Source organism: Erythranthe guttata, chromosome 5 (genome assembly GCF_056151865.1).
Source record: "Erythranthe guttata isolate IM_541 chromosome 5, IM_541, whole genome shotgun sequence".
In the NCBI taxonomy this organism is placed as follows: Eukaryota; Viridiplantae; Streptophyta; class Magnoliopsida; order Lamiales; family Phrymaceae; genus Erythranthe; species Erythranthe guttata.
Genome location: NC_142537.1, coordinates 10,343,994 through 10,367,500, shown reverse-complemented (window position 1 = coordinate 10,367,500; position 23,507 = coordinate 10,343,994). Strand labels below are relative to the sequence as shown.

The 23,507-nt window shown below is 33.5% G+C and overlaps 2 protein-coding genes, 1 long non-coding RNA gene and 1 other non-coding gene across 4 annotated transcripts in view; 3 read left to right on the top strand and 1 right to left on the bottom strand.

The window, feature by feature from the left end:
- BETA-VPE (beta vacuolar processing enzyme) overlaps nt 1-2,846 on the top strand; it is a 3,021-nt gene extending 175 nt beyond the window's left edge. The window contains exons 1-9 of the mRNA XM_088818789.1: nt 1-123; nt 538-702; nt 810-966; nt 1,119-1,204; nt 1,465-1,664; nt 1,784-1,832; nt 1,921-2,130; nt 2,221-2,427; nt 2,541-2,846. The exon at nt 1-123 is cut by the window's left edge and continues 175 nt beyond it. Of these exons, the coding sequence (XP_088674915.1) occupies nt 1-123; nt 538-702; nt 810-966; nt 1,119-1,204; nt 1,465-1,664; nt 1,784-1,832; nt 1,921-2,130; nt 2,221-2,427; nt 2,541-2,723 (1,380 nt within the window). The 3' untranslated portion in view covers nt 2,724-2,846. The remainder of the gene's footprint in view (nt 124-537; nt 703-809; nt 967-1,118; nt 1,205-1,464; nt 1,665-1,783; nt 1,833-1,920; nt 2,131-2,220; nt 2,428-2,540) is intronic.
- Nucleotides 2,847-4,813: 1,967 nt separating this feature from the next.
- On the top strand, nt 4,814-6,328 carry LOC148770587 (uncharacterized). The gene is made up of 3 exons (XR_016031418.1): nt 4,814-5,168; nt 5,266-5,372; nt 6,258-6,328. It is a non-coding gene; the product is annotated as an uncharacterized LOC148770587 (long non-coding RNA).
- Nucleotides 6,329-10,054: 3,726 nt separating this feature from the next.
- Nucleotides 10,055-10,843, bottom strand: LOC105972152 (auxin-responsive protein SAUR36). Its single transcript, XR_016031417.1, has one exon. It is a non-coding gene; the product is annotated as an auxin-responsive protein SAUR36 (transcript).
- Nucleotides 10,844-13,686: 2,843 nt separating this feature from the next.
- Nucleotides 13,687-14,978, top strand: LOC105950936 (uncharacterized). The gene is made up of 2 exons (XM_088818788.1): nt 13,687-13,880; nt 14,489-14,978. The coding sequence occupies exons 1-2, from the start codon at nt 13,755-13,757 to the stop codon at nt 14,801-14,803; spliced, it is 441 nt and encodes a 146-aa protein (XP_088674914.1). The 5' UTR covers nt 13,687-13,754; the 3' UTR covers nt 14,804-14,978.
- The last annotated feature ends 8,529 nt before the right edge of the window (nt 14,979-23,507 follow it).

The window sequence follows — 23,507 nt, the reverse complement described above, 5'->3', positions numbered from 1 at the left end:
CGATACCCATGGGATCCAATTATCCGGTGGCCGTCGGACCACCCTCAGAAGGAGGAGGAGGACGGTACCAGATGGGCGGTGCTGGTGGCCGGTTCAAATGGATTTGGGAATTATCGACATCAGGTTAACTTGTTAAATAAAACCTCTTTAATTTACTAATTCTTGTTAAAATTTTAATTATTTTGTTTAATTGGAAGTGTATGGTGTTATTAAGACTTAAATTCTTGATAAAAATAGAAGTCTGTTTGAGCTTAATCATACTTACTTAAATTGGTGCTGTGCACTGGTGATAGTGATACATCATACAACTATAAGTGATTAGGAACTTAATTTGCTTTATTGTAATATGAACTCATTCATGTGAAATCTTCTTTGAATTTCGGACTTATTAATCGTGTCTCCGGTTGGTAAGAAAACTCAGAAGCCAGATTGAAGTATTTATTATGTTTCAATATCACATTCATCTTTTACACGGAAATATTTTCTCATCTGATATGATTTCTGGACTTAATATCGTGTGTATATGTATGCATATAGGCTGATGTTTGTCACGCCTACCAAATACTCAAAAAGGGAGGCGTGAAAGACGAGAACATTGTCGTTTTCATGTATGACGACATCGCAATGAACGATTTAAATCCACGTAAAGGAGTTCTAATCAACCATCCTAACGGTGAAGATGTCTATGCCGGTGTTCCAAAGGTAACATTGTCGTTATAATCGTCTTAATTTTGGGAATTTATGTTAATGATGACGTCACGTTGATTGTTTGTTCACATGATGTACTTATTTATCTTGTTAATTAAAAGGACTACACTGGAGAGCAAGTTACTGCAGAGAACTTTTATGCAGTGATACTAGGTGACAAAAGTGCTTTAAAAGGCGGAAGCGGAAAAGTTGTTGATAGCAAGCCAGGTGACCGGATATTTATTTATTATTCCGATCATGGTGGCCCTGGAGTTCTTGGTGAGTTAATCATCACTTTTCGTGCCAATTTTTTTTTTTTTTTTTTTTTTATTTAATCTATTGTATCTTTATAAGCTTATTATGTGTAAAAAAAAAAGGATATAAAATAGTTTAGAGACCTAGAGTTGAACGGTTCGTTTTCTCGATTCCAGGAATGCCAAACATGCCTTACCTGTACGGGAAAGACTTCATCGAAGTTCTGAAAAAGAAGCACACATCTGGCACCTACAAAGAGATGGTACCTGGTTTTTCGATTAAACCCATTAATTTTTTTTCTTGTTCAAATTAACTTGTGTGTGTATAGAAATATGCATATACAGCAAAACCTCGATTAAATAATAGTTTCTCCTGTTCCGACTCGATGAAAACATGTTAAATTATTAAATCGATACTTTAATAATTCGCTGAATTAATGAATTAATTGAATTTCCCTGGTCCCAACATTATTAATTTATAGAGGTTTAACTGTCTATATATAAATTGTGGTGTGTTGTGTAGGTTATATATATAGAAGCGTGCGAGAGTGGAAGTGTGTTCGAAGGTTTAATGCCGGATAATCTGAACATATACGTGACGACAGCATCAAATGCGGAAGAGAGTAGTTGGGGTACGTATTGCCCCGGAATGGATCCTCCGCCTCCCCCAGAATACATTACTTGTTTAGGTGATTTATATAGTGTCGCGTGGATGGAGGATAGGTATCTAATTATTTTAATTTATTTATTATAATTATATAAAATATATCTTTAATTAGTTTTCATCATGGTTCGTTGTGGTATTATTATATGCTTATTTTTTTCTTTATTTTGATGTGCAGTGAGACTCATAACCTCAAGAGAGAGACTATAGAGCAGCAATATGATCAGGTACAGAACCAAATTAAAAATCGTTTTTCGTTCAATGAGTCTATAACAAAATTGAAATTTGTTGTAAGTTGCGTTTTAATTTATTTAGGTGAAGGAACGAACTTCGAACTATAATACATACAATGCTGGATCTCATGTAATGGAGTACGGAAACACGAGTTTCAAATGGGAGAAGCTCTATTTGTACCAAGGGTTTGATCCCGCGACGGAGAATCTTCCTCCAAACGGAATCAAAGTCAAAGAACGCATGGACGTGATCAACCAGAGGGATGCAGATGTTCTCTTTCTATGGGAAAGGGTGAGTCCACATGTATTTAATTTTTTTCATATAATTTAAAAATTATATATTACTGATTAATAATTTGGTCAACTGAATATTGTGTAATAGTACAAAAAAATGGAGGATGGCACGAAAGCGAAAGCAGAATTTTTGAAGGTGATAACAGAGACGATGCTGCACAGAGAGCATTTAGATGGGAGTGTTGATATTATTGGTCTAGCTTTATTTGGTCCGGATAAGGGTCCGTCTATTCTTAAATCCGTAAGAAGACGAGGTTTGTCCCTTGCTGATGACTGGGATTGTTTGAAGTCAACTGTACGTTGTTCTTTTCTTTTTTTTTTTTTCTTTTAAGCTGATAAAAATTGCGTGTTTATGCTAATTTTGTTTTTATAAAATGTAACTGACATGCGTATGTATAAACTGAACAGGTTCGGTTATTTGAGGCGCATTGTGGTTCGTTGACGCAGTATGGAATGAAGCACATGAGGGCGTTTGCAAATATATGCAATTCAGGGGTCCCGCTATCCCGAATCGAGGAAGCTTGTATGGCTGCATGTGGTGGCCGTGACATTGCGAAATGGAGTCCTTTAAATAGAGGTTACAGCGCCTGAATAATACTGTTATTGTGGTTGTGTGATGTGTGTGCGTTGTACTAATTTGCGGTGTAAACAGGGAAGATGGATTGTACAAGTAAAACGTATGCTTCAGTCTATATTTTTAATGTTGTTTGATTTGTACTTGTGTGGTTCTACTTATTTCGGGATTTCATAGACGTGTTCGCAGTTGGAGAGGTCACGTGTGGATGCAAAGGCGTTAAAAATAAGTTGATTTCTAGTGTGAGATCAATATAATAAAGAAGAATGCATTTTTGGTGCTAATGAAGAAAATCAAGAAATCGAAAGGGTCACCAAAATCCCAAAGGTCGTGTAAAGATAAAACGGCATTCTTTTTATACTTTTGAGCATAAGAATCTCAAAAGCAAAGAACAACGGATCATGGATGGTTTCGAAACTCTTTAGGGAGGCTCGATCGAACACAATATTAAAAAATAAAAACCAAAAATAACCACCACCCGAAAATGCTTTTCGGGAATTTTGGATTAGTGGGTTGTGAGAGCATCCTCCACCGCGTTTCACTATTTTCTCACCAGATGGGTTCATTTCCCACCCTTAGATACCGTTTTACTCTTTCATCACTATAACATTCACAAAATGATATGGCAACATAGATATCGTGACAACCGGGATTCAAGCGACATACGATGGGATTCAACTTGCAAAACACATGGGACACATCTCATGGTGGAAACAGATTCTATCATTGCATATCAATTGCTTAATGGAGACAGTTTGAATTAAGGTTATTTCAGTAGTCTATGGGGCGCAGGAAAATGTAGACAGGAAAATGGGATTAATTATGTTCATATTTTCCATGAACAAAGCTAAGCAGCTGATGCTTTGTCAAAGGATTAAGGTGCGAATAATTGTGGTTTTGGTCTCAAATGCGTTTGATCGAAATTCAGATCAAATAATAAAATAATAATACGTCATTATTTCGCCATTCATAGGAAATGAGATTTGGTTTAGTCTCCCATGCCATTTCACCATATATGTGAAAACAAAATTCAATTTAATGTTTATTGTAATTTTAGTATATTTTATTCCAAAAATATTTGCGTTCTTGTATAGTTCTTCCACCTCAAAAAGTTTGGGTACCCAATGATTTCATCTTTATCGCTCCAACTACTTGTTCTATATAAAATCTCACACTGAGTCTGAACAATTAAGAGTTAGTTGCACAAAATCCCATTGTGTAATCTCGAATTACCAAAAATCTCATGTTAAAACAATTGGCAAGAACATCTTATGTTGTGTTTTACATAGCACACCGTCCTTTACTTTAAAATTGTACTTTGATTCCGTACTACGTAGACAACTTAATTTTCAATTTAAAATTTTGACGGTACAAGCGATTGAATTGAAAATTCTAAGAATTTTTTTTTGGGTCTCAAAATTTTGTGGTGAATTTGTAAATTTTGAAATTTATAATTTAAAGGGTCACTACAAGAAAAATATTAATTTGTGACAACAAACTATGTGACAAGATGAATTTCATCACTAGACAACTATATTAAGTGACAAAATATACATTTTTATCACTAATAGTAATTTATCTTGAATGACAACGTGCTTATTATCACTAATAATACTTTCTTTTATTGACAACATATAAGTTGTCATTAATGATAACTTCTCTTTAGTGATAAAATATAACTTGTCACCAATGATCATTTTTTTTGAGTGACAACTTATTTATTGTCACGGTGTCACCAATACCATATTTTTTTTAGTGATAACATAATATTGTCATTGATGATACTTTCTTAATCGAACTCATTCCTAAAGACAACAAAATTTGAGGTTTGAGTACTTTGATATAAAAATAATTACTAGTACTTAATTATATTTTATCAAAAAATTAATTAATTAAAATGAGAGATCTATTAATTAGCTCAAGACAAAAAAGATGAAGTAAAAAAAGACACTAATTTTGTTTTATTAATTAAAAAGACAAAACAAATTATAAGTAAAAGAAAAAAAAAATGTATACATGCATAATATATTTTGCCAATTATAAATGACTTTATTTGGAAAAAAAAGAAAGGGATATATGCAAAATCGCACTTTAGTTGAAAAACAAAAGTTGCACTTTGTTTTCCTACAAGGGGATTTCATCGTTCTCAAGTGTATGATAGCAAGGGCAAAATCCAAACCCAGCCAAAAATTGCTCCCAGCCCAAACACCTTCCATTGATTTTTTTCGTTTCATTGCAATTATTTTTCCAATTTTTTAGATCTCTGTCGATTATTTGATTCCCTGTTTCTGTAATTTTCGCAATTAGGTTTCGATTCTGTCAAACCAAGCTCAGGCGAATCGTCTCAATTAGGTTTCGATTCTGTCAAACCAAGCTCCGGCGAATTGTGTCCGGCCGCGAACAGCTCAAAATCGCCTTCGATCCGCTCCATTACCAGATTGATTAGAACTAGTTTGCTCGAGGTATAATTCCTATCGGCGCGTTGTTTGATTTCTCCGCCTCTTTTCAATTGTTTTAAAATTTCTGAAGTTCTCGTTGTTTGATTCTCCGTCTCTATAGTTCTTATAATAAGACTCCTGATTAATTGCTCGGCGGTCACAATTCAGTGGAAATCAGTGAGCATACACGACAATTGGACCTCAAACATCTAAAATTTCTGTTTCCAGGTTAGGTTTACAGGTTTATTTTATAGTTTAATAATATGTATATGTATGTGCATTCATAGAGATCTTCAAATTCGGGATTTATTGTTGAAGGACTTGTCTGCAAAATAAAAATAATTGTTGAAGTTCTCGTTGTTTGATTCGTGTTTCATTTTGGAATTCTGTTATTTATAATCCGGGAACTTGGCGGGGCAACGACATGTTAAAATTTGTGTGAATGAAGCAATTGGTGGGGAGATGAATTAGACTCTTGTTTTGGTTTATTTATTAGGTAAGTTTAATAGAAATGGTGTCAAGGAAAGATTTTTAGGGAAAAGTTAGTGAGATTTAAGTTGTTATTAACTGTAAACATTGTTGCATGTCAGTGAGTAGAATTGGTTCGTTCTTAAATGGTATCTTCCGTTGCACCTTAAATGTGTTTGTGTTTTTCTCTTTACAGTTATTTATGGGATAAATAGAATTGGTTCGTTCTTTGTATTACAGTACTAGATTCTGTTTTCCATCATAAGGTAAATCTGGGTTTTGTATGTTTTACTTCGCATTTTACTCTTAATAGCATAAAGTTTTACGCTCATGTAGGCTTTCATATGCCGTCCATTATACGTGGAAGAGTAACGAAAATGAATCTTTGCATAATTCTGTATTTATATTCCTATCCCTGGAGCCTATTTTATCTATTGCATGGATTCTGTATTAGTTGATTGTAAAGTTTTGCACGAGTTTGAGCTTTCGTTCGTCTTTTTGTTTGCATTTATCTTTCAAATCAATTGCTAATAGAAAAGGAAGTTGTTCTATTATGCTATTACAACATTGTCACTCAATTGATTAGTCTTTAAGCATTTCTCTGCCATTGCACAACTTGTAGCACTAATTATGTGGTTACTGCAGATTGAGATTATATACAACTTCGGGCGGGAGGACAATGACTAAGTAGGGTCATCATCACTGAAAAATAACAAGATCAGTAACTTGGAATTTTACAACTCTTTTCATTGTTTTCGTCTTTGCAAGGACTCAAAAAGAATATAATATTAAACTTGAATTCCAACGAAATAGTCTTGGAAATTTAAATGGATCAACATTGTTATGTGTTTGTTGGGTGATTATGCTTCTTGAGATATAGAATAATGTGCAAATCTTGTTCATTAATTTTTTATTTTATTTTTTTGTTTTTCTAGATAAAAAAGGGACTATGCTTGTGTGTGTATTTATTTTTCACTTATGGTACTTAGTTTCATATATATTTTCCAAATAAATTTGCAGGTGAGAATAAGAGCATAACAATTTTAGGTGAGAACTAAGAGAATTTTAACTAGGGAAGGCTGTTGCATAAGCACTTAACGAGTGTAGAGAATTGTCGGTGGGTGAACTTCTGAGCACAATTGGTAGACTGCAAACTGAGCAACAAAAGCAAGTTCGAGAATTTAAGGTATGTGTATATGCATATCTTGGATAATCTTGTATTTGATAAATTGGAATTGTGATGAATTTTATTTTCCAACACTATTATTGGAATTCATAAATAACGAGAGATACGTCAGGGCTAAGTAACTGTTGTTGGAGTTGCCGTAACAACTATGTACTCTTAAATTTTATTCTCTTGCAGAGAGATACGTCAGGGCTAAGTAACGAGAACACTGAGCTCAAACTACGGTTACAAGCCATGGAACAACAACTACGTGAAGATTAGTAAAATAAATAGCATCTAATAAGCAGGTGACTATTTTTATGAATATTCTTTAAATATTACCTTTATTATATATATTCGAATATAAGTCTAATAATTTAGAAATAGCAGGTTCACTTGATAAGAAGAAACGGGGGAAGAACTCGAAACTTGGCACTCTCTAGGAAGAGAAATGCCAAGGAAAAACTCGAGATCGACATACCACGTGAGCTTAATAGGATTGTGGGCCAAAATAGTCAATACGCTATAACTGAAGCAGGTTGTTTGACACGAAGGTTCGCACCACTTCAAGCAGCCAAGTGGGCCAAAATCGATGAGCATAAGAAGTTAGGTTTACTAAGAGATTTTAAAGTAAGTAGTTGTTTATATGATTTTTTTTTTCTAACATGGATGTATACTTAATATTTAAGTAAAATTGTATATACGTATAATTTCAGGATCCTTCAATTATGGAGAAAGCGAACATTGTGATAACATTATTCTCGCCCAAATGAATACTCGAATACAGAAACTATCGGCACAAACTTTACAAGAACTACTTAAAGGGTATTGTTCCACCACCCGTGAATTCTCAAGATTGGGAGTATCTCACCAATTATTTTGGATCGAAAGAAAATAAGGTTCGTTTTATCTTCTTTCTTATTTGAAAATATTTTCATATTCAAGTACTGGTATAATTCACATATTAAAGATTGACCGAGTACCATGTGTGTTGAAAAACCAATTTTGGTGGTTATATTAAAAAACCAATTTTGGTGCAGAGACATTTGATTGAATATATATTCATGTTCTTTGTGTGCAGGCAATGAGTGAACGCAATATTTCTTAACTTTATTTTGTAAGTATTGTTCGTTATTTCAGTTTTTCGAACGAACCTGAGCTACGAGATTTATTTCGAGAAGTAGGCAAGTATCAGGTGCCTACTTCATTTTGATAGAGGGGTTGATATTTCAGGTATTGTATACAAATTTTCTTCTTTATTTTTATTTATGTGATCTGATTTAGGTTTTTCATTGTTCAACAGAAGGAAGTTGACAATGTTAATAAAAGAAAATTACAACAAAAGGAGAATACATATTGATAGGTGCTTTTGCATATTACCTCAATTTTGACTATTTTCATGTACAAGATTTTGCATATCAGCTACTCTGCTTATCTCACTCTGCTTATCTCACTGTTAGATTATATTTTTTTACAGGTTATTATTATACAAAAATTCTTTGCAAGGTGAACGAAGAAAGATGATTATGACTTGAGTTGTTGCTTAATTTTATGGAAATTTGTGTTTAATATAGTTTGGTTTACTATTGATTGTATTGTTCCCGTCTCATTATAGTTAGTAGTATTAGTTAGGTTTATTATTGAATAACATTGTACTATTTTTTTTTTCACGAATTAAGGAAAATATCTTTCGTATATGTGTTATATTTTTTATGTTGCTATGTTTTGATTTGTGATTCAAAAACTATTTCTATATTTTCCGTATTGGAATTTTTTTTCATTTGATGTTTAGGGAAAACATAATAAGTGATAACAAGTGTTGTCACTAATTGTAGTGGATGAGTGATAACATTCAAATTGTCATTTTAGGTTCATTTAACTAGTGATAACATTCACATTGTCACTCTAGGTTCATTTTATCAGTGACAATATTCAAGTTGTCACTCTATTTGTTTAAGTGACAATATTAATGTTGTCACTTTAACTAAAATCTAAAGTGACAATATTTTATAAGTTATCACAAATGAGCATTAGCGACACAGAATTAGCGACAACGCATTGACAATATTATAATGACACTAAATCTTATTTGTGACAATTGTATGATCTAATGTGACAACTTGTGTTGTCTCTAAAACACATTTTTGTTGTAGTGGGTATTTGAGTTTTTTATTGTTAAAACAGACTCCACAGGCGTACTATCCATGAATGCAGCACTCCTTCAGCTCATAAGGGTCTTATTGACTTTGACTAACTTCATCATAGACAGTTCTTGCTAATTGTTTTAACATAAAGATTTTTTCGACAATTAAAATTACACACGGGTGTGGTCCTTTCAAAAACCCAAACAATTAAATATTATATTGTTTGCGTTGATCTGAAATCTAGATTTCATTATTCCAATACCAAAACATAATAGTTCATATTAAATACACCAATTTTAAATGAATTTTCCAACCAATAGTTGGACCCCAAAATAATAAAATAGCAATTTAAAAAACAATAGGACAAGAAAAAAAAAAGAAATTGAGAATAAGAACAAAAGTAGGCGGATCATGTACGGCAAGAGAAATTGTTTATTGAATCAATGCTAAAGAAAAAAATTATATGGCGTTTGGAAAACGAGGAGGGCCATCGAAATATCTCCGTCACATTTATTTGAAAACTAGCAAATTTTGTTCGTATCACCTTCATTGCTTGTTTTTATTCCATGACTGTTAAGCTAAAAATCACCATCACCTATTTGTTTTGAAGATTTAAATATTTGTAGGAGTATATAAAAAATAAGTTGAATATAAATATTTACAAGTTTGATGAAGTTTACATTTCTATTCTACCTCAACTTTCATAAATGTCTGAAATATAATTTGTTCGATTTCTTTTCGATTTCATGAAAACTCGCTTGAGTTTGACTTGGTTCTTTTATGGAGCAAATTAGGGACAACGAGGTAAAGTCAAACTACAAAAAAAATCTCTTATGTTTTGAATAATTACTAATACACTCCTAAATTATGTAGTTAGTTTTTTTTATTTATGAAACTCTTCTTCTTCATTATGTAAATTTGACACCGTAAGAATGTACATAATTAGGGGCGACTCTAATTACCTAATGAAAAATGTTTTTTATTTATTTATTAATTTGACCTTACCTTAAGCTGGTGGCCGCAATTTGTCCTAAATTGTAATATTTCGTTGATTATATCATAATTGTTAAAATTATATAACTATAGTCTATAACCTTGGCACAATTAATAAAATGAAAATCCAAAACAAAGAATAAGAGTTCCAAATGCAAAAACTAAAGACGGAAAATATAATTTGTACAAGTAAAATTTGAAAAAACAAAAACTGAAAAATATCGACTTTATTTTCAAAGGCCAATAAAAAAAAGGAAAAAGACAAAAAAAAAAAAGTCTAAAGAGAGAAAAATTGCTATGAACTCTCTCCCGGTGTAGAGGCGGACCATTTGACAGTGAAGCAAAAGAAGCCCCACTCTCAGTAGAGCCGCATCCTCCGCCAGCTTCCGCCACCGCTCGCGGCGGCGATCTTCATCTGAATATCCTCCAACTCGGATCTCGGGCAAGGAATCTGGATCCCACCATCGTGATTGAACCCGTAAACCTTTTCAGCTTCCCTCAACAGCTCACTAAACAAGGGGTGGTTGAAATATATAACAGGCACCACGACCCGACACGTGTCGTCCTCCTTATCGCCCACGTACACCGCCAGGTGCCCTTTCGGTAACTTGGGCTGCTGAACCGGTTCTTGCCCGGCCCGAATGTAACCCCCGGCCGAATTGTTTCTTCTGCTAGAAGAACACAGCCTTACAGCTCCCTTCCTCACGGAACGGACCAATCTGTGGAGCTTTGAGAAGGGACCCGCCGAAGGTTGCAGGCGGTGGTAGGTGGTGGATCTCCGCCGTGTACGGCGGTGGATGCACCAATTGAAGACTTTGACCACCACCCTGTGTCCGAGACGGAAGCCCCTAGTCGTCCTCATTTCCATGGGGTATACTAGAGTTGATGATGTAAATTGGAAGATTTGGGTGTGTGTGATTAAATATATATATATATATATATATATATATATATATATATATATATATATATATATATATATATAATAGGGTTTCTTTCTTTTGTAGTAATTCTTTTTCTTTGGTTTTTGGTTTATTATCGAAGGTTTGAGCTGTGCTTGCTTGGTTTTCTGTGCAGCTTTCTACTTTCCAGTGATATGCTGACTAAGGGGGTTTTCTTGGGTGGGGTGGGGGGTGGGTTAGAGAATATAGTGGTGGGAGTAAAGAGATTTTTGGGGGGCCCAAGCGTGTGGGGGTGGTCGCCACACGTGTGGTCACGTTTAATTTGTGATAATACTTTTTAGGGCAAATTACCTCCACCACCCTGAGTTATGATCAAATGACAAAAACCTCCATTATGTTTGGGTAATTATAACCACCCCATCAATTATGTATTATCTGACGAAAAGACACCTCCAGAGGTAAATTTAGAATTGTTAATTCGGTAAAATTGAACCGAAATTTCGGTACGCCAACCTTTTCATACCGTTTACCGAACTAAAAATACGATTTGGTTCGGTAAATAACCGAATAACATAAATTTTATGAAAAATATTTAAAAGGAGGGGGTGAATCTAATTTTCCAAACAATAGGGATTTTTTCGTAATTTTTGTTCATATCTTAGGGGGTGGCCGTAATTTGCCCTATTTTTTTATTAAACTATTTCACAAATTTGAATAGGCATAGTTCACTTTGCATCCCTAAATTATGTTGTCTGTCGCAGACGCGCCCTTCAATTATAAAATGAACTAAACACCCACTGTCATTTGCATTATATTTAAGGCTCATTTTATATGCACCCCTAGGTGCCTAATAAATCAGGGATAAAATCGAGCCAAAATCATCCTTTGGCATACTCATTTGGAGAGGTGAAATTACTATAATGTCTTTATATACAATTTTCGACCAAACTGCATTCAACATTTCTGGCCTGCATTTAGCATTTTTCACTTTTTTATTTTTTTTTATTTTTTTTATTTTTTTTTCAAATACTTGTTTGTTTAATTTATTATTTTTTATTTATGTTTTTTTTTTATTAATTTTGTTTTAAAAAAAATCGATATGTTTACTATACTGAAAATAACTACATGTAACTGTAGTAAACTATGGTCATTCGTAGTTATTTTCTTTCTTTTTACCCCAAATTTTTAGTCGACCAATTCTGAACATACACGAATATTGGCTTATACAAAAGAAATTCATAAAACCGCAATAAAAAAAATTTACAATTTCAATATTTATATTATAAATCACCTCATAACCAACAAATATAAATCGAAAGTACACAAATGTATGCATATGTAACTACATGTTTCTATATGTAACTAGTAATGTATAGTAATGTATACAGTCTGCATAACACTGTAACTTGAAGCATATGTAACTTCAACCAAAACTTTTGACACCTTCAAGGATAGGATCAATGGCTTCAATTACGCTGCAATTACAAAATTTTGTGCAAATCAACAAAAATTGAAGAAACATCAAACCACTCAAAAATCAACAACCACTAAGAGATCGAGAGATAGAGGCCATAGATGCGAAATGCTACGAATTTTAGTCCAAACCGCCAATGACTCTTCACCCCAAGCGCCTCCTACAAAAATCCAAGCCGCCGCCAACCACGCAACATTCCGCACTCGCAAATGAAAACAAATTAAAAACAAAATTTAAAATAAACAAATGATTGAAATTGCCATAAAAATACATATCTCGAAGAGAGGAATCCAACGGTGGGTAGCCCGTCAAATTCCGACTGCCGGAACACAAATTACTCTTTCAGAAAGATCCATCGTCGTCGAAATACGCGTCGAATGAAAAACAATTGCAGAAACTGGTCTTGCGCTCCAAACTGAATGAAATCACCCCCAAAAGAAAGATCTCGCGAGAGGAATCCAACGGTAGTTAAATCATCGAATTCTGACCACCGGAGAGAGAGAGAGTTATGACTCCGGAAAGCAATATCGTCGGTTGAAGACCTTGGGGGGGGGGGGGGGGGTGGGCGGGATTTGGATCTGGGAGTTGAGAGAGGAAGAGAAAGACCGATATGAGTTGGCTAGGGTTAAAAACTGATTTAAAAGGGTATTTTAGGTACGAGGGGGTTTGCACCAGGATGTAATCCTCTTAGTGGTTAATCATATATCATTTGCATATGAGGGGGGTCTCTAAAATAATCCCTTATATTTAAGGGGTAATATGTTCGACACCCCTCAAATCAATCATAGTTAGATATGAGATACAATCTTAAATAGTCATTTTCACTAAATTCTTAGTTCAAAATAAATATTGACCCATATCCTTTGAGTTTTCTTCTAACTAAAAAATACCCTTAAATAAAACCACGTTTATCTTTCATTGCTCTCGTTTTCCTCTCCCTACTTTTCTCCGGCGCCTCCCACTCCTTTCTCTCTTTCTCTATCATTTTCAGTCGCCCAAACCCCTTCATTTCTCTCGGCTTCCTTTTTTTCTTTGGCAGATTTGAGTGGTGAGTGGCCGTGGTGGGTACGGTGGGGATGATTTGAGGCGGAGTCCTGGACATGGGGTCTGGTTATGGAAGCGGTTATAGTGGGTGGTGTCCTAGCGGCGATTATGGCAGCGTTGGATATAGAAGTGGATGGCGATGATGGGTATAAAGGCGGCTATGGTGGGTGGGGGTGTTAGAGTAGGTGACCAACAAACCAACTTGTACGTGTGGTCTTTCATTTATTCTTGTAATAAATAATCCTTTTTCGTATCAATGATAAAACACCTTGGCATTCTATATCTTTGTCCCTTGTATAAGCATAGTTATAGTCCTTATAGTTATTATAATTACTTATATTTGTCCCTTTTATATTATTTATACAGGTTCAGAAATTTGGCAAGGTTCCTACCGTGGCAGCTAAATTCAGAAAAGGCTACATGAGCATCGATGCATTAAAGGAATCGGAGCCTTTACCTGTTGATGGTAGTGATAGTGAGACTGGTGGGGGTGATGGTGAGCGACAAGTGGATCAGAGAGGAAAGCCCGAACTACGTGCCATTGCGGTAAGTTAATATTTTAGTTGTATCGATGTTTTATTTGCTATTTTGAACATGTTTGGGTTGTATTGTAGTTGATGGATTATGGATTTATTTCGTACTTAGGTATCGATGAATTGTGTAATGTAGTTGGTGGATCTTTACGTGAATTGAGCAATTGTGTCTATTGGGTTCTCTAATGAAGTTGATGCTTATTTTTGTTGATTTGTTATTTTATTTCCTAGTTGAGCATATGTTGGTTGTTTAATGTAGTTGGTCGATCTTTATATATGAAATCTTGTGTTTTTGTTTACTTGAACATCTTTGGGTTGAGCAATGTAGTTGGTATATTTATATATGTTGGTTGTTTAATGTAGTTGGTCGATCTTTATGTATGAATTATTGTGTTTTTGTTTACTTGAACATCTTTGGGTTGACCAATGCAGTTGGTGTATTTATATATATTGGTTGTTTAATGTAGTTGGTCGATCTTTATATATGAATTATTGTGTTTTTGTTTACTTGAAAATGTTTGGGTTGAGCAAATTAGTTGGTATATTTTTATTTGAATTATTATTTTATTTTATACTTTGTATCAAGTAATTAGTGTTAATACACTTTTTTATATTACTCAGGCGGATTTGGACAGAGTCTATCAAGAATGTATGAATGATGGGAGTGATGAAAGCACCGCTAACACGATTGCTTGCGAACGAGTACTAGGAAAAACTAAAAGACTAGGACTTGGTTGCTCAAGTTCAAAGAAAGGGGCGAGGTCCAACTTATCTTCTGTTGCTAGAGATGAAGAAATAGCGGCTTTGAAAGAAGACAATCAGACTTTAACGGACGAGATGAATCAAATGCAGAGTACTATGAAAGCCATGGTCAAATATTTTAGGGCTCAAGGTGTCGAGTTCCATCCCCAGAATCCACCCAGCGACGACAACTAGTTTCCTCTACAACATTGGTTTTGGGTACTTTTATTTCATGTTTGGATGATTTAAGTTGTTATTTGCATTATCTTGTGTTTTGATAGAATTTTTGGATGATTTTGTGTTTGATGATTATGTGTTTTGGAATGTTTCGACGATTTTATGTTTTGGAAGAATGTTTTGGATTGTTTAATGTTTTTGTGTATTTAATTATATTGGAATTATTTATTATTACAGGTCAAATAACAATTAAAATAAAAATCAGTAAAATATTAAATAAAAATATTTATATATTTGCGACGTTTTATGGATATTAGTCGCAATAGCAGAAATTTTTTTGCGACAATAACTATATATTCGTCGCAATTTCGTAACAAAACTGTGCGACTTTATCAAAAAAACGACGCAAAGCTAAAAACAATTGCGACGAAAACATTTCGGAAATAATAGTCGCAAAACATTTGCGACGATATATATGAGTCGCGGTTGGTGGTCAGAATTTGCGACATATTTGAAAAATCGTCGCAATAAATCAGCAGACGAAAAAATTACAACGTTGCGACGGTTATACGTAATCGTCGCAAGATATTGCGACGTTGTAACAAAAACGTCGCACATATTTGCGACGGGCATTTTTTTGACTTTTTTCGCGGCAAATTTCGTCGCAAAATAAACGTCGCAAAATTACAAATTTCGTCGCAAACGTGGTTTTTTCGTCGCAAAAAAACGTCGCCTGAAATCTGTTTTGGCATAGTGTATTATAACTATTAAACCGTGTTCCTAGTCGAAGGGTTACGCCACCAATGAGGATATCGGCCTTTCCCATTAAGAGACTAGCACTTAGTGTATGTATCTGCGTCTTATTAGTAACCAATATTGTGATATCGACGTAGAAAAGTGGGTGCTCGTAAGTTGACAAGTTCACTGAACTCCCTCATCCTAGAAATCTCTAAGTGGTTCTCAATAGTCGAGTAGATATCTCTATGATATAGTTGTACACCATTAGTCCTTAAGACCTAGACATCACCGTGACTTTACTACATGACCAGCTGTATCGTGACCTGTCCCTGAGTTCCACCGAGGACTGCCCCAAGGGCCAGTGTTCGTGCAGTCCAAAATCTATTGGGAGGTCTGTGCATTGTAGTCGGGGATTCGGTCGCTAGAATAGTCTTGGATGTCCTGTGTGTTCTTATAATTTGTAATCTTTAAGTCTCTGGCCAGAGCTGACTAAGTGATGATTAGGGAATGTGATTCTCTAAGTCATGCACATACCGATTTATTGAACTATAAAGGAGGTCTCGATGAACCAATGCATGTAGATCAATCGGGACATATGTATCAAAGGGATCGTACTGTACATTAACTATATCACACGGTTCTTGCAGACACTTCATTTGTATCAAGTGAATCATGATACGTAGTTGCTAGGCGCCAATCTTGATTCGTTGGGCGATTAAGTTGATACGAGATTTATCTTAATTATAACTCTAAGGACGAGTTTAAACCACAAAGAGTTGTGGGCCACGGCTAGCTTACACCTGAACCATCGAGGGTCACACTGCAAATGTACTCGAGTTCTTTGAATGAACGGTCAAAGAAAAAAAATGTTTTATCTTTGCATAATTGGAAGTCAATACGATTGAGTCCAACATTCATAATTGGGAATTATGAATGAGAATAAGAAAATGATAGAACTAGGCGATTATCTTAGTAAACTTTCTAAATTGAAAAGTTTCCAAATTTAGCAGGTTCACTGAATTAGGGTTTCCAGTTTTAGAAATTGGAAATCGAGAATTGGCATTCGTAATGACAAGGACATTTCAATGATTCCAGAATGTAATTGTTATAATTTTCCAACCATTGATTTATGATAAACGAGCGAAGAAAAACTAACGAACTTAAGCTGTTGGGCCCGATCCAACTTAAGCCTGTTAGGGCTTATATACAAGACACTATAAATACAAAGATTTATAGGTCTTGTACACAAGTGAGAAACCCTAGCCACTCAAACCCTAGTCCGCTGCCATCTCTACCGGTCCGCCGCCGCCGCCATCGCCGCCGTCGTCGGAAATCGGCGCCCCACACGCCGCTTGATCTCGGTAGTCTTTTCTGTTATTATTCTTCCGTTTTATTCCAACTTTTGCGTGTCTAGTGCCACGTATCAGTTGAATTCGATATACGAGGTGAAATCCGAGAGGAGGAAGACGAAGGAATCGAACTGCCGAAACGCCACCGCACGCGCCCTCAAGCGCCGCCCGAAGACAGCGCGTGAATCAAACGCGCCGCCGCTGCCCCGTGCGCATGTCGCCGCCGCTTCTCGCGACTGCGCGAATTGGTTTCCATGACAGTTGGCGTTAATCCGAAAGTTCGCCTCAAGCTTCAATAGGTAATTTTTGGATCCGATTATTAATTAGTATTAATTTAATATGATTAAATTAAATGTGTATATATGCAGTATGTTTTTCATGAATGATGTTGTGAAATTGTTTATGCATGATTTGTGATTTACTGCGAGCATGCTACGTGATTTAATTAACGAATTAATTATATGCATGTTTGTTTTTAATTTACGTTGGAAGAATTAAGGTACGCAATTAATTGCTATTATCGAGCACGTGTTTATATGATTAAATTCGTTTTTCATATAAAACTTTTGTTTTTCGTTGCTTATACGTGCCCGATTACCAACAGGGGGATCTGACGGCGGCTATAGAGTGGTGGTTATGACGATATGAGAGGTGATGGCTATAGCGGATGTGACGACTATGACATTTGTGGTTGCAGATCTAGGATTCCATTTTTTGATGTGCGTGGATGACTATGACTTACTATAGATATTAGTGTGAGTGTCAACGAGTGGCTGGCGAATAGGGTTAGAAGGGGAATTAGGGTTTTGGAATTGTATGAGTACGACTATGACTGTAGTAACTACAGATTACCATGGGTTTCTACGGTTGTCTATAGAGGACTACGAAAAAATTAAAAATTAAAATATATTATTTACATAATTTTCAATATTACGTAGAGAAAAGCAAATAATTAGGTTTTTATAATAGTGAAAAAATACAAATATGAAAAAGAAAACGTGTTCTACGTAAAAATAAAAATGCTAGATGGAAAATTGAAGATAACGCAGAACACAAAAAATGATAAATGTCGTTGGAATATTACTTGGTGCATATTTCACTTTTTGTGCGTGAAGGGCAATTATAAAATGAATTTAATAAAGGATGTGAAGTAAAAGTTTGATTGGGTTTTGTCACTGAGGACCTATATCTTAAGACACCTATATTTAAATATGTTGACTCTGTCGTTACCAATAATTATTATAGTAGTTACCCTTTTCCGACTGTTTTATCCCTATGTTGGTTGTATATATTCTGCAAGGACTAGAAGCTTAAATATGCCTCAATTTTCTACTTTTTTTTTCATTTGAAATTAGTTCTTCTTTGATCATTTTGTCTTCTTAATTTCACTATAATGTACAGTGACAATTCTAGCTGTCATCTACATGTAGTCTGAGCTCAATTTCATATATAATTCTAAACAAACCGTATTGGTAACCGAATACCTAATCTCTTTAATTAAACAAAGTATCTCAAAATAGGACATAAAATTAGGATAAACATCTCTCAATGTAAGTCAAACCTTCAACATATTCAAAAAGATATGCTCAAATTAATAAAATATTAAAATAAGCTAAACAATGGCTTAATAAATCATCCAAGTACTATTTACAAGATGAGCTCTGTCGAAAAAATGAAGACAATAGTGACTTTGTATTTCTTATTTTGGCTAAAATATTTTTTAGTACTATAAAGTTCACATATATTCCCATAGACTAAAGGTGGGGTTAAGATTGTAATTGCAAAATAAAACATTACAAAACTAGTGTGTTACACTTTCTTAAGTTTGATCATAAAACTTAGGGGTGTATTTGGTACGTTTCGTAATTGAGGGGATGTATGCGACACACCCTATAATTCAGGGGTGCAAAATAAATTTTGCCCAATTTAAAGTTAAACAAACCTTTATTGAAATTACAATTTCTAAATTAAAACTACTACTTTAATACCATTCGTACCTTTAGTACTTGATAAACATAAACATTGGATATTATATTTAAAAAAATTAAAATTTATAATATAACATCGACCGCATCTTATTCTTTTATATTATTTTCGTGCAACTTTCAACATATTATTTTATCACCACATTAGAGTATATTAATGGGTTAATACACTTTGCACCCTTGTACTATGGTCATTGTCTCTATCATCTCCTGAACTATCAAATCCGAGAAATTGGTCCCTGCATTTGACAATCAACCCTTATAACCAGTGTTGTCAGAACCGGACCGGACCGGCCGGTCCGACCAGTTCTACCGCGACCCGCCAAAAATACGGTCTGGTTCAACCACAAAAACTGGAATATTCATTAACCGGGGTCAGAGGGTCGAAAACCCGGTTCGACCGGAAAACCCAGTAGACTCGGGAACCAGTTAAAGAACCGCGTTTTAGGCTAAAACGATGGTAGATGGCCGGATTTGCGCGGAGGATGACCGTGGTGGCCTTCGGATCTAGGCGGGGATTGCCTTGGACGGTCGGATCTTGGTGGTAGGTGATTCGATCGAGTTGTGAATGGCTAGATCTGTGGGCTGAAGAAAAAACAAAACCGAGCAAAAAAGATGAAGAAGTGAAGCGTGAAGATGGAGAAAAATCAAAGAGAAACATGAGTAGATGAGGAAGGTATAATTTCTCTGGACATGGAGAGAAAAAGAAAAGAAAGAAAAAAAAACATGGAGAGAAAAAGAAAAGAAAGAAAAAAAAAAAGAATTGAGCTTGGAAGTTGCAGAACCAGAAGAGGAAAGAAAAGTTGGAAGTGGGGTAGGTGACTGAAGAGGTAAGAGGGGAAAATAAATAAAAAAATATATATTAAAATTGAAATAGAAATATAGGAGTAAAGGTGAAATAAACATAAAGAATACATAAAAAACATAGGGAATAATATTTTTATATTTATAAAAATAATAAAAAACCCGGGTTGACCTCGGTTGAACCGGTCCAACCGTGACCCGAATCTTTACCCGGTTTTGTGTCCGGTCCGGTTCTGAAAACATTGCTTATAACTTTACTTCGTTAAATATGAATGGGCAATTACATGTTTGCCATTACCGGTTTAAACTAATAAAAAAAATATTTTTAGAATTTCCTAACTTAAGAATTTGAATTTGGACATTTAAAATAAATGACATTTAATTTTTTTAGAATTTCCTAACTGAAGAATTTAAATTTGGAATAATATTTTAATTTTAATTTTTTATTTAGATTTTATAGATTTCTCATACTAAAGTGTTTTTTCGTATTGTTTTCCATTTTTACGAATTACAAACTATTCGATTATTTTTAATTTTTCATGGTTTTTGCAATAAAATATATGATTTTATAAATGTTTTTTTATTCTTAAATCGATAATTAGAATTCAAGTATTTATGAATTTAAACCTTTTCTCAAGATGTTATTAAATTCATCTTGAGAATGGAAATGGCAAAAAAGTTATTAAATCGATAAACACAGAGTTTTTTTTTTTAAATTTATTTATATATTTATATTTTGCTCTTTCCTTTAACTAAATACACTTTGAAAGGGTAAAACTGTCCAAAAAGTTTGAAAAACTATGGTCAATATGCCACATCATCACTGAGTAACGGAATGGCTAACGGTTGCAAATGACCGGAACCGATTTATCGCATTTAATAGTTATAGGGAAGTAATTGGAACCATGATTATTGTATAGGGATGCAAAGTGTATTTAATCCTATATTAATTACATGATCATCTTTATGTGCGTCTAGTTGAGGCACAAAAATCATGCGGTCGTGCCTGAATAGCTAGGTGCATATGTTATACGTATCGGGCTATTTTTTAGCGTCTAAAGTTTTGTTAAAGATAAATTGTAGGAACATTATTTTAAATGTAATAGTGGACTACGATTTGTACATGTTCTTTTTATTTCAATAGTATTACTATGGTTGTAGCATGTAGGATGTTTACTCAAAGTTAGAATTGAAGAAATATATGATGTTTAGTAAAAGTTGTTTAGTGTTTATCATTCCAGCCATATGGAAAATGATTGAATGAAAAAAAAATTAAAATTGCTCAAAGAAATTGGGAACTGAAAAAAAGGTTTCTTGAATCTTGGTAGACTTAACTTCCCATTTATTATGGTGGATCTCCATGAAAGTTGTAATGCTAGGAAGATTTTCGTATGTGAAAGTACAGTTGACTTCGTTTTTCATGCATATACTCTTATAATACTTGGAAAATTATAATAATAAATTTGATTTGTGTATTATTTATTCTATCATAGATGTACCCTCTTTATAATAGGGGAAATAAGTCTAGTTACAATCTAACTAGAACTCTTAATCTAAATATAATTCTATAATAATAATCATAATTTTAACAACACATACAAAAGAATAACGTCATTGTGAGAAAAGTAAAATTTCTTATGATTAAACGTTTATAAATTAAAACAGTTGTAATCAATAAAATTTTATTAAATTATCAATAAATTAATAAGTATTAATTTATATATTAATTAATAAATTATTAATTTATGAAATTATTATTATTCTTTCCAATAAATTCCAAGGGGTTTCAATAGTTTTTCGTAATGCACAAAGTACAACATGCGCCTCCCCAATGGCGGAACATATAAGGGGCAGAGGGTCTGTTAACCCCCAAGATTAATTTGTTTTTTATAGGTATTTTGGCATTGTATTTTTTAAATTAAACTTCCCTCCCTTAAGGTTTTTTTAAATATGAGTCTTAACCCTTATTTTTTTTGTTTCATATATATATATATATATATATATATATATATATATATATATATATATATATATCATATTTAATATAAAAATATAAAATAAAATGGTTAAAACTTGTATTATTTTAAATAAAATTTATGAATATTTAATTATTTATGATTTTCTTATCAACGACTCTAAAAAATAATATGAGACGATGCCATGAATCCCCAAAATATAAAGTGCAATACATTATTAAAATAATTTGGATTAATTTAGATTTTTTTGTCATGCTTAAAATATGATAAAAATATAATATATGTGCTATTTTAATTAAAAATTATCAATATAAACTTAGTTTTGCAATGTTTTGTAAACCTAATTTTTTTTCGTGTCGCTACTCTGATCCCCCAAATTTTAGTCCCCCTCCTCCCGGGACATTTTGACCACTGTAGGTCGCCTTGAACCTTAGATCTATATACTATGTATTATGTTATAAAGTTAACAAATTATTAATTTAGCACATACCTTGAGTCAGAACTGAAAAAAGTTATTATTGATACAATGTTATTAATTAATCAAATATTAATTTAGTGAGACATGAATGTGTTACTATTTTGCACAACTGCCATTATACTTCAAGCAATTTCATAATAGTAGTAAAAAAATTCCTAACTATAGAATGTAGGGGTTATTAGAGTCATGATTAACTTACCTGTATAGGATTCAATTCTTTCTTTATACAACTTTTTCTATAGAAATAAAATATCTGTGACCATGTTTGATAGCTCTTAATGACCTCTTAATGCCCCTATATAGACCATTTATTTGGGCAGCCATCATTTATTCAGCAAGTTTGATGCAAGCTTCTGAATTAAACAATTTGGTACTAATCGATTCAACCAAAAAAATGGAGCTTATTCATTAAGAGGCAATATTCTAAACGAATTTATTCTCATCATTAAAGTTTGATATTTTCCGACCAGCTTTCTCTCTCCCCTCAAATGTTAAAACACTGTAGATGAATGGTTCCAAAAATTTGTCCTTCAGTTAAGAATTCAATTTTCTTTTCTTTTATTTGTCAGATATTTTTAGTGAAATATAATGAATTATATTAAAAAAAATACACTTCTATATGTTTTTCAAAATTAGGATTAGATTTATTCAAACATATTTATTTTTATCAAAATAAGTTGTCACATTTTATAATTTATTTTACTCAGATATTATTGGTAATTCATTTAGTAAATAACTTATATATCTAACAATTTCGAGGGCTATATAAAAATGATTTCTCACAAACAGTTCTTCTATTGTTGGTATCGTGGAACTTAATTTTCATACCTTTTAACTAATTTTATCGATTATGTTTTTCTAATGAATTTTTAAAATTAGAATTTTAGTTTAATATCTTTGTCAGAAATACAGATTTTAGATGTACAATATTAATTTTTTTAATGAAAAAGAATACAAAGGATAAATTTGTGTGTTTATTGATACTTCAAATAACAGAATATATACAAATATACGAGGACCTTTTCTAGATAAGACAATATTCAGTTCTACAATCAATGAAAGAAGATATACTAAGATCATGGAATGATAATTATGCACTTATTTTTCCTCTAATCACGTGATATCTTGCAACGCTCCCCCTCAAGTTGGCGAGTGAATATCATGAACTCCCAACTTGTTTCTTAAGTATCGAAACAGTTCCCTTCCCAAATGCTTGGTGAAGATATCTGCAAGTTGAGAACGTGATGCAACATACGAAGTTGAGATGACCCTGAATTGTATATTTTCTCGAACGATGTGACAATAAATCTCTATATGTTTAGTCCCTTCATGGAAGATGGGATTTTTGGCAATGTGAAGAGTTGCTTGGTCGTCAAAAAACAGAGTTGCCGA